General features: G+C 48.5%; 1 protein-coding gene across 1 annotated transcript; it reads right to left on the bottom strand.

Annotated features, from left to right (window-relative positions):
• Positions 1-3070: 3070 nt before the first annotated feature.
• On the bottom strand, positions 3071-11986 carry ARL14EP (ARF like GTPase 14 effector protein). The gene is made up of 3 exons (XM_083164244.1): positions 11830-11986; positions 9322-9443; positions 3071-4794 (listed from the first exon to the last, which is right to left on the bottom strand). Exons 1-3 carry the CDS (start codon positions 11893-11895, stop codon positions 4569-4571), a joined length of 414 nt encoding a protein of 137 aa, XP_083020370.1. The 5' UTR covers positions 11896-11986; the 3' UTR covers positions 3071-4568.
• Between the last annotated feature and the right edge of the window lie 2038 nt (positions 11987-14024).

Here is a 14024-nt window from a genome sequence, read left to right as displayed (position 1 = left end):
ATCCCCACCATGTGTTATATATACGGGACAGTACGGACGGTGTAATGGTTATAGCATTACTGCCTCACAGCACTGAGGTCATGGGTTCAATACCCACCATGTGTTATATATACGGGACAGTACGGACGGTGTAATGGTTAGTATTACTGCCTCACAGCACTGAGGTCATGGGGTCTATCCCCACCATGTGTTATATATACGGGACAGTACGGACGGTGTAATGGTTAGTATTACTGCCTCACAGCGCTGTGGTCATGGGTTCTATCCCCACCATGTGTTATATATACAGGGCAGTACGGATGGTGTAATGGTTAGCATTACTGCCTCACAGCGCTGAGGTCATGGGTTCTATCCCCACCATGTGTTATATATACGGGACAGTACGGACGGTGTAATGGTTATAGCATTACTGCCTCACAGCACTGAGGTCATGGGTTCAATACCCACCATGTGTTATATATACGGGACAGTACGGACGGTGTAATGGTTAGTATTACTGCCTCACAGCACTGAGGTCATGGGGTCTATCCCCACCATGTGTTATATATACGGGACGGTGTAATGGTTAGTATTACTGCCTCACAGCGCTGTGGTCATGGGTTCTATCCCCACCATGTGTTATATATACAGGGCAGTACGGATGGTGTAATGGTTAGCATTACTGCCTCACAGCACTGAGGTCATGGGTTCTATTCCCACCATGTGTTATATATACGGGGCAGTACGGACGGTGTAATGGTTAGTATTACTGCCTCACAGCGCTGTGGTCATGGGTTCTATCCTCACCATGTGTTATATATACAGGGCAGTACGGATGGTGTAATGGTTAGCATTACTGCATCACAGCGCTGAGGTCATGGGTTCTATCCCCACCATGTGTTATATATACGGGGCAGTACGGACGGTGTAATGGTTATAGCATTACTGCATCACAGCGCTGAGGACATGGGTTCTATTCCCACCATGTGTTACATATACGGGGCAGTACGGATGGTGTAATGGTTACATTACTGCCTCACAGCACTGAGGTCATGGGTTCTATTCCCACCATGTGTTATATATACGGGCCAGTACGGACGGTGTAATGGTTATATTACTGCCTCACAGCGCTGAGGTCATGGGTTCTATCCCCACCATGTGTTATATATACGGGCCAGTTAGTGTGGCCAATCCCGGGATCGGGATCGGCGGGATCCCGGGATTTGGCCTTAAAAACTCCGGGATTTCAATCCCGGGATTGGAGTTTCCAATCCCGGGATTTCAGGATTAGACTGCGCATGCGCAGTCTAATGCCGGGCAGCGTCTGAGCCTGTTCTCAGACGCTGCCCGGCTTCTCCTGTCCCGGGCAGCGTCTCTGCGTCTCAGCGTCTCTGCGCAGCATGACGAAGTCAGAGGTCATGCTGCGCAGGCCAACCAGAACGTCCGCCCGCTCTCCCGGCATGCCTCCCGCCCTCCCAGCTGCTGCTGCTGCGCCCACCCTCCCTTCCTCCCGTACCAGCCGCCCAGCCGCCCTCCCGTACCAGCCGCCCAGCTGCCCTGCCACCCGGCTCCCCGGCCGCACCGCCCATGTAAGTATATATGCGGGGCGGCCCGGGCGGGTTTTTTTAAATTAGGGAAGCCGATCCCGGGATCCCGGGAATCCCGGGATTGGGCATTTTTCAATCCCGAATTCCGGGATTGAAAAAATGCTCCGGGATTGGCTTCCCTAGGGCCAGTACGGATAGTGTAATGGTTATATTACTGCCTCACAGCGCTGAGGTCATGGGTTCTATTCCCACCATGTGTTATATATACGGGGCAGTACGGACGGTGTAATGGTTAGCATTACTGCCTCACAGCGCTGAGGTCATGGGTTCTATCCCCACCATGTGTTATATATACGGGGCAGTACGGATGGGGTAATGGTTAGCATTACTGCCTCACAGCACTGAGGTCATGGGTTCAATACCCACCATGGCCCTAACTGTGCGGAGTTTGTATATTCTCCCCGTACTTGCGTGGGTTTCCTCCGGGTACTCCAGTTTCCTCCCACAATCCAAAAATATACTGGTAGGTTAATTGTCTCTCAAAATTAACCCTAGAATGTCTGTGTGTATATGTGGTAGGGAAAATAGATTGTAAGCTCCACTGGGGCAGGGACTGATGTGAATGGTCAGATATTCTGTGCGCTATATAAGAAACTGCTAATAAATAAATATATAAATAGGTTATTCTCTTCCTAGCTGCGGATCACATTACTAGTTTATGTCTGACTTCTAGCGCTGGGCCAGGAAAAGCAAAGTGTTCCTAAGCTTGCCGTGACATATGAATTGTTATTACAAATGTAAAGCATCAGGAGCTACTGATGTCCTCGTTTGTGCACAATGTACACATTCATATTTCATTGCTCATTCCTTTGTAACCAAATGCTGCCCCCTGGTGGTGGACTAAGTGATGAACACAAGTATAACCAAATCCTGCAGGTGTCCATCATTTACACAGTGTTACTGTATTGAAGGAATGCAGGGTTGTATTTACTATGACCATCTTTTGCATGAATACTTTGTGCCCCATCTTAATAGTTCATTCCTTACGCTACAAAGATACACCAAAAAGGCACAGAGTAAGGTAAAATGAAGGTAATTATAGTTGGCACTAGTAAAATATCACAATGAAATATGGCAAAAATGTACAGCACCAAGTAAACTGGTCTCACACATACACGTTGTGTAGCACACACCTGAGGTTTACCTATTTCAGACCACAGGGTTAGATGTATGAAGCAGTGATAAAGGAGGAGTGGCCACTGGCAACCAATCAGCACTGAATATACATAATTTGCATAATAACATTAAACTATGCAGAGCAGCTTATTGGTTGCCATGAGCCACTTCCTCTGACTCACCTCTTCCTTTATCACTGTATTCATACATCTACCCCACAGTTCCAGATTTATTAGTTTCTTGTACAGCGCAGCAGATTCCGTTGCACTTTACAATAGTAGACAGTGATGAAACAAACATATGACGTAATCTGTCATGGCCTTCAAAACGTAAAATAGGGTAGACAAAATGTTAATCACAAAGACAAACACAATAAAAAGGAATATTTTATTTTTTATTATACCTGAGCATATTTTTCACAGTCATCCTTAACAAATTAGCTTTATTCCAATAACCCGCAACAGATGAAGTGAACTCATTATGTACACAGAGGGGAAACGGCCATACACAGACAATGGTAAGGCTGGCAACTGTTTTACCAAGTATAAAAGTCGTTTCTCACGGATATAGATATTTGTGTAACAGCCTCTATCACCTGTACACAGTTCTGGGAGCTGCACCCATGTTCATGAGAAGGCAGCCCGGGTAGACTCATACATTAGGGCCCACACTGGTCCCTAAGTAGGCTGGTGCCCTTTCATGGCTGGGCATCGTCCTTAACATTGCAACACAATGACTGCGTATTAATGGCGGCCAGTTGGCATGACAATTGAAGTGTGCATGTTCGTTAACGGTAATACGTGAGGGACAATGTTCAGCCACCATAAAAAAAAATGACTGCTACCCCACAAAGTAATTGATAAAGAAATAACGGCAGCCAATCAGCTCCTTACTGACTTTTTTCAAACACAGCTTTTAACATGGCAGTTAGGAGCTGATTGGCTGGACGGTTCTCTCTTTTTATCACCCTTGCATTTATCTCTGGTTAAGGCTTAATACATCTGCCCCTTTAGTGATATGAGGCTACAGTCTGAATCAAATAGTCTGTGCTATTGGGGACATGGATGATTCCCATATGTAACAGACCTCTTACTAGCCTTTGTACAGTGGTGTAAATATATATTTATTATCTTAGGTTTTCAGGAGTTGCGTTTGGTGATTCTCACCCAGATCTGTAATTATAACAAAAACCATGCCAAGGCCCGAGACTTTATGGCATAAACCCCTACTGAAACACGGCTCGCCTTTATATTTGCAATCTGAAGTACAGGTGGACATAATGCGCTGCTATTTTGCTTCTGCACAGAACAGGCCCAAGCCAGCAAATGTTATTTTTTTTAAATGCCCAAAAATAAACCCATAAAAATCTGGACTGTATACTTTATCTCTACATAAAGTCCCCCTGCAACCAGAGGGGCAAAGTATAAATAGAGTGGAGGGGGAGGGAGATGATGGGAATGACACAGAACCGGACTCACAACTAGCAAACTGCATTCAACCTTTGGCTTTTGAAAGTGAGAAACGCAAAATCTTTACATACTGAAAAAATACCGAAGTTTTCCACGCTCTGCTATAAAATCTCCCGATAAGTAAAAAACGAATCCTGTATCAACTGCGAGAAGCAGATCTTAGGTATGAACATCTGCTTTGAATAACGTCCTGTGGAAAACCTGCTTCTCCAATTAAACTAAAACAGAATGACTTGAATCCACAGGACTCTGAATAGAGAAGCGCGAGGTCTGATGCAAATCCTCTTCTGTGCCAAACCGAAGGCACCGCTGCTGCTACAATAGTGATGTCTTCAGTGGATATTGATTAAGGGTCTGATGTCAGTAAGTGATTTCCATCGCCAATGATCCCCCTGCTTCAGGCATGTTTATTACGTATGGTTATGCCGCCTTCTATCTCAATTTGTTCATAAAGCCATTTACGGTCGCATCTGCATTCCACGCCGCACTTGTTCGAGCCGCATTTTCTGCATGAATAGAAGCAGCCCATGCATTCTTCATCCAAGCAATCACAGAGATCCATCCCATTGGCCAGGAGGATCCCGTGATTATCGTAGACCTTGTTCTTTGACGGTATGGTTTGTCTGTAAAATAAACAATTATACAAGTTACACTGAATGTCAATGGAAGAAGCATCAGTACCCGCTAAGAAGTGCTGTCATTTATACCCCGCTCTCACTGCTAGGAGAACAGTTCAACCCATGTCATAATTCCCGGGTCGCCAACACTGCTTTTTACCCAGGTTGGAGACACAGGTTGCCCCATTCACACTGTAAAAAAATAAAATAAAACCCCCACCAGTGTTAAAAGGCAAATTACAGGTAGAACTGCTTCACCCGGTAATTTGGGGTCTGGCGTCAGTTTTCTAGCATTAAAGCCGGTTTGTTCTCACTGGCAGTGAGAATGTGGTATTACCAAGGTAAGAGGCCAACTAAATGAAGTGCACGATGTAACAGTACAGTTACAGCGGATCATTAGTACAGGGGGGGGGGGGGGAGAAAAAGTTTGTTTGGTTAAGAAGTTGTTCTTTAAAAACTGTCACCTCCTCTGCCACTAGTGGGACCCATTCAGTGGAAGGATCAATGGTTTCATTTGTATCTTTTCTCTGTTCACATTTATTCCCTCTTTAGCTTCTACATGATTTTAGTTCCAATCATTTTTTTTACCAACAGCTACAAAAAGGAATACAGATATGTAGGTCACAAATTGAGTCCTACAGCATGTTATATAATTATTTTAGTTACAGTTCAGTGTTCTCCCCAGGCATACATTTTCGGGTAGTCCACCCTGTAAGAGACACCCTGTGACCCGGCACTTAGACCTTGTAGCCAGAGGCTGATTCTGGACAGACCGCTAGATGGGAAGACCATGTGACTGACTAAGACTAGCTACGCCGACATCACAGGTTCCCCAAGCTGTCTGTGTGCATGTGCCCGGTCTCATCTACCACACGGCAGCCTATCTCTCTGCACCTCAGCAGGGGCTTCAGGTAACAAGGGACTCCAACCGTGGCTCTGTCTCCCGCGTGGATACTCTATCTGGCTCCTGCCACACAGTATGGATGTGGAGACTGGAGCACTGTGTCTACCCCTTCATACTTATCCCGGGAGATACTGCAAACACTGACCCCGGCCATGGCTTCGTACTCCGCACAGGGGTGAGCTGGTACATCAGCACAGTGTGGGGACTGGAGAGACGGGGTCTCCCCCCTCCTCCTCCCTAGTGTATGGAGCATAATTCAATATCCGTCTCCTGCCACTTGATGCAGACACTTGTGCCACGCCACAAGTCTCTCCCTGAACTGTAATACCAACTGCCACACCAATAGGGCACATTATTACTTGGCCAGAATTTGCTACTCATCGAGTTTGTTGTGGTACAATCAGGCACCAGGACAACACCCACCTCGAAGGGTCGAACTTTACATCTCAGCAGCCCCATTATTTGGTTCCTACTACCTGCTTATAAATAACCCAGGGGATTGTTCTCCCTGTACAGTGCTACCTAGTGACATTATTAGTTATATACCCATACATTACAAATATACTTGTTATGTATAAGTACCCAGTTAACTGTGCATACATTGACTCTCTTTTTATAAAAACATACCCCACAAGGTCAGGTTTAAACACTTTACTATTGGGAACCAAGAATACTTAAATATAACCACCTACCACAATATTTATAAACCAATACATGGTAAATAGAAAAAGAAAGCTACCAATTTAGAAGCCTAAGCCAAATCTTTACCTGTGTAATGTCACTAACCAATACCTACAATTTACCACTTGACTAGAGAAATGACACTACCGATAATCACCTAAACCCAAGACGTGGTTGACAGCAATTGCACCGCACTCCCCAGCATAAATACTTCTCCCCAGCATAAATACTACTCAACTATTATTGGGTGAAGTTATTGTAGGAAGCCTCCTAGGCACTGACAATAAGGGATGCCTGGTGTCATATCGCCATCTAGTGGAACAAAAGAGTTTTGCCAGACAAGGTCAAGGTATTGACAAGTGCAGTAGACAAAACACAAAAGGCAGCAGTGAGAGGCAGTTCTAGTCAATAGAGTGCGATGAAACACGCTCGGTAATAAACTACAGTAGCTCAGACACTATATTTGCAGTGAACAATGTATTTAGTACAAATTGAAAGTGTGAGCCAAGTCTGAATTATAACTAGAGTATCCGGCTTCCTGTAGGAACCTTTACAGACTGTGGTTACAATAAATATTTGTTCAGCGACAATTATGGCTGTTTTACACCTATCCGGGATTATAAAATAGGATGACGAATGTGCTCATTCTCTTGTGCTGAAAAATGATGCTGCCCAACCCATTTCTCATACGTTACAGGCACAATACAATGTATTAGTTACAGAATATTAAAAATGCATTACTAAAACCTATTCATGCACATTGCCAGTTTACCAGGATGCGTGTGAAGGAGTCCTCAGAGAGGTGAAGTATTCTGCACTAATACTCAACTTCTACAGCACTAGGAAGGTGCAGGGTGTAACAGAACAGCTTGCCATAGGTGGTACTATTATACAGCACTAGGAAGGTGCAGAGTGGAACAGAACAGCTTGCCATAGGTGGTACTATTATACAGCACTAGGAAGGTGTAGGGTGTAACAGAACAGCTTGCCATAGGTGGTACTATTATACAGCACTAGGAAGGTGCAGGGTGTAACAGAACAGCTTGCCATAGGTGGTACTATTATACAGCACTAGGAAGGTGCAGGGTGGAACAGAACAGCTTGCCATAGGTGGTACTATTATACAGCACTAGGAAGGTGCAGGGTGGAACAGAACAGCTTGCCATAGGTGGTACTATTATACAGCACTAGGAAGGTGCAGGGTGTAACAGAACAGCTTGCCATAGGTGGTACTATTACACAGCACTAGGAAGGTGCAGGGTGGAACAGATTGCCATAGGTGGTACTATTATAGTCTCAAGCAAGCACGGAACCACCCCCATTCTGCTGTACCTGGTGTGTGTCATTGAATCACATGTGCAGGTAAGAAATTTTAATACGACAATGGTGTGCTCAATTCCAGCCATGGGATGGGATATATAAATAGGTGACGTGTTTTGCACAACATACGGTACCTGTGAAAGACATGTGTGCCCAAAACACGTCGTGCAGATTTATAATCTGTAGCACAGGTTCACAACCTTGGTCCTCAGGACCCCACACAGTGCATGTTTTCCAGGTCTCCTCGCAGAATCAAGTGAAATAAATTAGCTCCACCTGTGGATCTTTAAAAATGTGTCAGTCAGTAATAAGTTCACCTGTTGGCTGACCTGGAAAACATGCACTGTGTGGGGTCCCGAGGACAGAATTTGAGAACCTATAGAAGCTATATAATCAGATCAGAAATGTCGATTATTGTTTGAGCCAAACAGCCTAAAACGTATGCACTTCTGTGTCTGGAATGTTGTTCATTGCCCATGACAAAATTACAGTACCGGAGACTTGTTCTGCACCAGTGGTTCTCAGCCTCGGAGACACCCAACAGCGCACGTTTTCTAGGTCTCCACACAGAATCACAGGTGAAATTAACTTAAAATGTGTCAGTGAATAACGAGTGCACCTGCCAGGTGGAATGGAAAATGAGCACTATTGGGGTCCTTGAGGATCCACTGTTATACCCAAACAGAACATCATATGATGTATGTGCAGCGTTGGCAGCAACTGGTAGTTAAATGTTTTGCCAAATAAATTAGGAGAACATGGGAATAAAGCAACTTGGCTATTTCAAAAAAAGAACACTTACCTTTCAACATGGAATTGATTCAGAACTAGTAAAAAAACACAACCACACACAGAGTCAAGGTGCGTACACAAGGGCCAAAATTGCTGGCAATATGGTCGCTGAGCGACCATATTGCCAGCAATTGTAGTGTGCACCGGAGATAAATTGCCAGGTGCGCGCTCCTCTTTTTAGCCCCCTAATGATCACACCTTGTTCCGCTTCTAAACGGATTTAGGTTTAGCCACTTTTTTCTTTATCGCCCAAATCGACCAGGTTTAGGCACATAAAGCTAGTGTTCCCGCTAGGCTGCTTTAGAGTGGCGCTGCGCCCTCCCCGATTTTTAAAGGGCAAAATGCACGCTGCCCCTCTAGCAGCGCCACGCTAAAAGAGCCTGGTGCCTGCCCTGACTTGTCCCCAGGGAAGCCCAACGCCGCCGTAGACGGAGATGCCCAGCGCTTCCCCGGCAGCACAGCAACTTCGGCAGGACCGGGCCTGCCCCATCTAGTAACAGCGGTGGCCGGGCCCGCCCCCCTTTAGTGATGACACCGACTGGGCCCTTCCCTTTTCATGATGTCGCGGCCCTGGACCGCCCACAACTGGGACATCGGCGGGCCTTGTCTGCCCCCACTAGAGTGAACACTGCTGCCCCCTTGCGCTGCCCCCACTAGAGTGAACACTACGTAAAGCTATCCCATTTCTCAAATTTCTGCTGCCTACCTCAGGAGGCTGCACACAGGATTCATGTTGCCCGCCAGCAGAAACAATTGAATAGCTGCTGCCAGGCAAACAATACTGCTGCGGGTGGTGAAGACAACTGAATTCCCTAGACAGAGAAGCAAACACAGACCTGTCAGATCCAGCTGCCTTTGTCAGCCTCCTCTTCTCTCTTGTGCTAGTTTCTGGCGTGAATTCCGTTTGCCGCCCTGGGTTCGCAAACTGCAACGACTTTAAGGCTTTGGCAGCACGCCCCTGAACAAAATACAAGATACTTTCATTGTACAACGATACAAAACATTTCCTCCGTAAACCCACACACGACATCCCTTAATCTGTTTAATGCGTGGGTGCCATAACTTGGTCCAACTGGACCCGTACTGAGGTGTACCTGTACTGCCATTTTACTAGATGGTAAGACAAGCTGCCCATGGAACTTGTGATACTTTAGATCAGTGGTTCTCAACCTCGGTCCACAAGTACCCCCAACAGTGCAGGTTTTCCATGTCTCCACACAGAATCACAAGTAAAAATAAATAGCTCCACCTGTGACCTTTTAAAATGTGTCAGTGAATATAAAAGTGCACCTGTGCACCTGCCGGGTGACCTGGAAAACGTGCACTGTTGGGGGTACTTGAGGACCAAGGTTGAGAACCACTTCTCACCGTAAACCTACAAGTTTTTACAACAGGCTGTGTTTTGAGGATTTCTTTCTGTGTAAGCAGGTGGAATAATTCCTGACCCATACATCGGCAATGAAATCAGGGCAATTCAGAGATTTACAGAGGATTCCACCCTTTTCAGACTGAAAATGTTCGGTTGTACCCAGGATTAGGACATGGGTCCATCCCAGGAGTGACCCGGCATTTGCGGACTGAAAGCTTCACCCCCGGGTTGGTGATGTCACACAGGGGCGGGGCACATCATCGCAGGGCTGGGAAAAAGGCAGAACTTGGAGCCGACAGCGCTGCCTCCTCCATACTGAACTAACCCGGGTTGCCCGTTCACACAGGACCGTGACCCAGGTCAGAGCCGTGTTCAACCCTGGTCATGACCTTGGTTGCTACACCCGGGGTGGCGCTTTCACACCGCACCATGACCCAGGTTGGCGATGTAACGACTCAGCAATAACCCGGGTTGAGAGTGCGGTGTGAAAGGGGTATTAGTAAATCTGCACTGTACGGGGTTCACAGATTACAACGAAAAAGTGGATTGGTAAGTCAGGTTGCACAACATGTCGGATTTCAAAGATCAATTGGGGCTGTAGATAGTTAGTGGGTGGCAACTATCAGCAGACTATTTCTAGTAAGCCATTTAATACCCTGCTCACAACGCACCTCGAACCCGGGTTTTGGCCTGGTTGCTGTCTGGTTGATCTGAGGTGTGAAACCACCAAAACTTAACTTAGGTCGACAAACCTGTCAATACAACCCGGGTTATAAGAAGAGTTAAACCCGGGTCACCCTCTGTATAATGGGTGAAACTGGTTTAATGTGAAAGCATCAGACCTGGGATGATGACACGTCATTACCCTCGGAAAGGGGTACAAGATTGGCAGATCTGCAAATCACTGAATTATCTCCTCAGTCTGACAGGTTTGCTGATGGGGTCCTTCACCTGCGCACAATTAAAGTAATCCACAAACAAGCAATGAGCTGTTGATGGTACTGGAGGACTGCAATCAGTAACATTCACTACACTTCTAGCGGATATAATTCTGCGGCATGGCTCTCACGAACGATACCCTCAGTCATACCAACACTCAGCTGCGTAACGTAGGTGTCAGACGACGGCTGGGCATCCATCATCAATCTTTTGATGCAATGGTAACGACATCGCCTCAGTATAACAGGAAAAAATGGTACTCGTTTAGTTTCACGGCGGCAGCGTCTGTGTCCCCTCGCGGGGCTCGCCCACGCTATGGGCTCGGTGGCTCGCCACGCTATCTAAAATCAACTCCATGCCAAACATGGATAGTTGGGGTATGAACTATGCACGTTGGCATGGACTTTATTTTAGAAAGTTTGCCGAGCGCCGAACCCGGAAGTAGCAGGCGGCCATGGTGCCGCCGAGAAACTAAACAAGAACCAAAAAAAATAAACCAACCATGATTTAAAACATCGGCAGTGTGGCTGGCTGCGGATGGAACCATCACATCACCATCAAATCGTTCGATGCCAGCAAACATCAGAATGCTGCCATCGAATGGTAAAAACACATCAGAAGAAAAAAACAAACATCGATGGTTGAAGCCCATAGCAATGCGATGCCCAGCCGTAATGCATTAAGGGAATGGTGGAACTGGGAACGGGAACTCACAGCAGCTCAGTAAGTCTCCCTCACAGCATTGTCAGCCCACAGCATTGCACAGCACAGTCGCCGCAGTGGTCAGCATTGCTGCCTCCCAGCCCAGGAACACCAGACACCCCACCCCGCCCACATGGGGCAGCTCAGTGACACCCCACAGTCCGGCTCTGCCGTGTTACTCCCCCGCTATCACCGGGGACAAGCCAGGGCCAGGCCCGGGTTACAGAGACCACACGACGCCGGCATCTCCCTGACGCAAGCGGTGCAGCGGCGGCTTCCCCCTATCCCCAGGGCCGTAATGTCACGAGCGGGCCGCCGTAGTCCCTTCACGTACTTTCCCTTGTGGCTTCTTGCTCGGCATCCCCGTGTTATTCTGATTAGACGCTGGCGCTGCCGCCATTTACAGGGGACCCGCCTCCCCGTGACGCGCCCTCCAGACATCCAGCGCCATAGAGACGCGGAAGTCGGGCCGGTGAGGCGCGAAGAGTCGCCTCTATGGTACTGGCGGCGTTTCCATGGCAACCCATGGCCGCCACTGTATTTTAGGGATAGCCATCGTTGCCATTGCCATCGATGGTTGCCATCGATGGCAATTCTGCAACTGGCCGTCGATAGTACTAAACTATGCAATGGATGACCATCGATATTTTTACATATCGATGGTCAGCCATTGTTTTTGATTGACTGGCCAGTGGGCCAATCAAAACACGGGGCGGGGCTTCGTGGGAGTCGGGGGGCGGGGCTATGCTCCGTGTCCCGACACTTTGATAAAAAAAAAGAAGCAAAACATCGTTTTGCTATAGAATAGAATAGAATCAACTTTATTGGCCAGGTGTGCTTGCGCACACTCGGAATTTGTTGTGGATATATACAGTGCAGCATCAAGCAGGGATGAAGGGGGGAGGCATTACATAGGTTACATTAACACATTTCATGCTGGCAACACATGCTCGCCGAGTAGCACAGCTGTATAAGCAGGGACAGTACAGTATCACACAGACATACCTCCCAACTTCTGTCCGGAGGAAATAGGGACACCCCGAAAAAAGGGGTGGGGTGTATGCAAATGAGGGCGCGGCTTATGCTAATTAGCAGCAACCTCATTTTCATTCGAGAATAGACGCTGTGCGCATGCGCACAGCGTCTATTCTACTAGATTGGGGGTCTCCCAACTGCCACCCCCCGCAGCGGGACAATGCCTGCCGCGGGTGGGACAGCGGGACAGGACCCGAAAATTGGGACTGTCCCTCTAAAATCGTGACAGTTGGGAGGTATGCACAGAGAACACATACCCGCCAAGCTGCACAGCGCCTAGGCAGCCATCAGCGGCGCCACTTGTCACTGCTGCAGCCAGGTAGGTGACAATATAAGCAGGGACAGTACAGTGTCACACAGAGAACATATACCCACCAAGCTGCACAGCGCCTAGGCAGCCATCAGCGGCGCCACTGGTCACTGCAGCAGCCAGGTAGGTGACAATATAAGCAGGGACAGTACAGTGTCACACAGAGAACATATACCCACCAAGCTGCACAGCGCCTAGGCAGCCATCAGCGGCGCCACTGGTCGCTGCAGCAGCCAGGTAGGTGACAATATAAGCAGGGACATTACAGTATCACACAGGGAACACATACCTGCCGAGCTGCACAGCACCTAGGCAGCCATCAGCGGCGCCACTGGTCGCTGCAGCAGCCGGGTGGTAACAGTAGAGCAAAGATACCGCAGTTATAGCAGAGACAGTACAGTTATCACACAGGGGAAGCACAGGGGGTTACATATGGTTGAGTGCACAGATCCTAGGCAGCCATTTGCGGCGCCAGCTTCCTGTAGGAGAACCAGCGTGGAGAGCCAGCATGGGGGGGGGGGGGGGGAGAAAGAGTCACTGAGGCCTGAGGGAGTCAGTGGGGCCTAGGGCTGGAGTTGGGCCCTCCCTGGCCTGAGTCTCAATGGTCTGGTCAATGGTCATACCTCCTCCCTGGTGGGGTGGGGGGGCGACGGTGCTGGGGGTCAGCAGCTGGGGCCTGCGGCCTGGTCACTTCTCATTGGTGGGTCAGCCGAGCGCCGATGAGGGGGGTCGCGGCCGTCTCAGAGGTCATGCCGCCAGGTCCTCCCTCCTGAGCCTCCGGTGTCATCCCGGGGGCCGAGCTCCGTGCCGCGGGTGTCTTCGTCGGCGGGGTCCAGTGCCGCATTCCCTTCCGGCTCCTCCAGGCATCCCCCTGCAAGGAGGTGGTCCTCATGCCGGGCCATGGCGGTGCGCTCGCCCCGGCCGGGTGGTGGTCACCGTGCCGTCGGAAGACGGTAGCTGCCGCCAGGTCCTCCCCTTCCATCTCCCCCTCCGTCCTCCCCCGTCTGCATCTCCACGTTTCTCTGGGGGCCGGGGATGTAAGCTCCGGTGGATGGGAGCTCGCGTGTGTGCGACCATCCCCGGCCCCGACCGGAAGTACATATGCCATCGATGGAGGGAAACTATCTGGTTCTCCCCCATCGATGACAAAAGTATTAGACAATCGACATCGGCCAGGAACCATT

The sequence above is a fragment of the Crinia signifera genome, chromosome 11 (genome assembly GCF_055691185.1).
Source record: "Crinia signifera chromosome 11, ASM5569118v1, whole genome shotgun sequence".
Lineage (NCBI taxonomy): Eukaryota > Metazoa > Chordata > Amphibia > Anura > Myobatrachidae > Crinia > Crinia signifera.
This window is presented reverse-complemented; position numbering and strand designations above follow the sequence as displayed.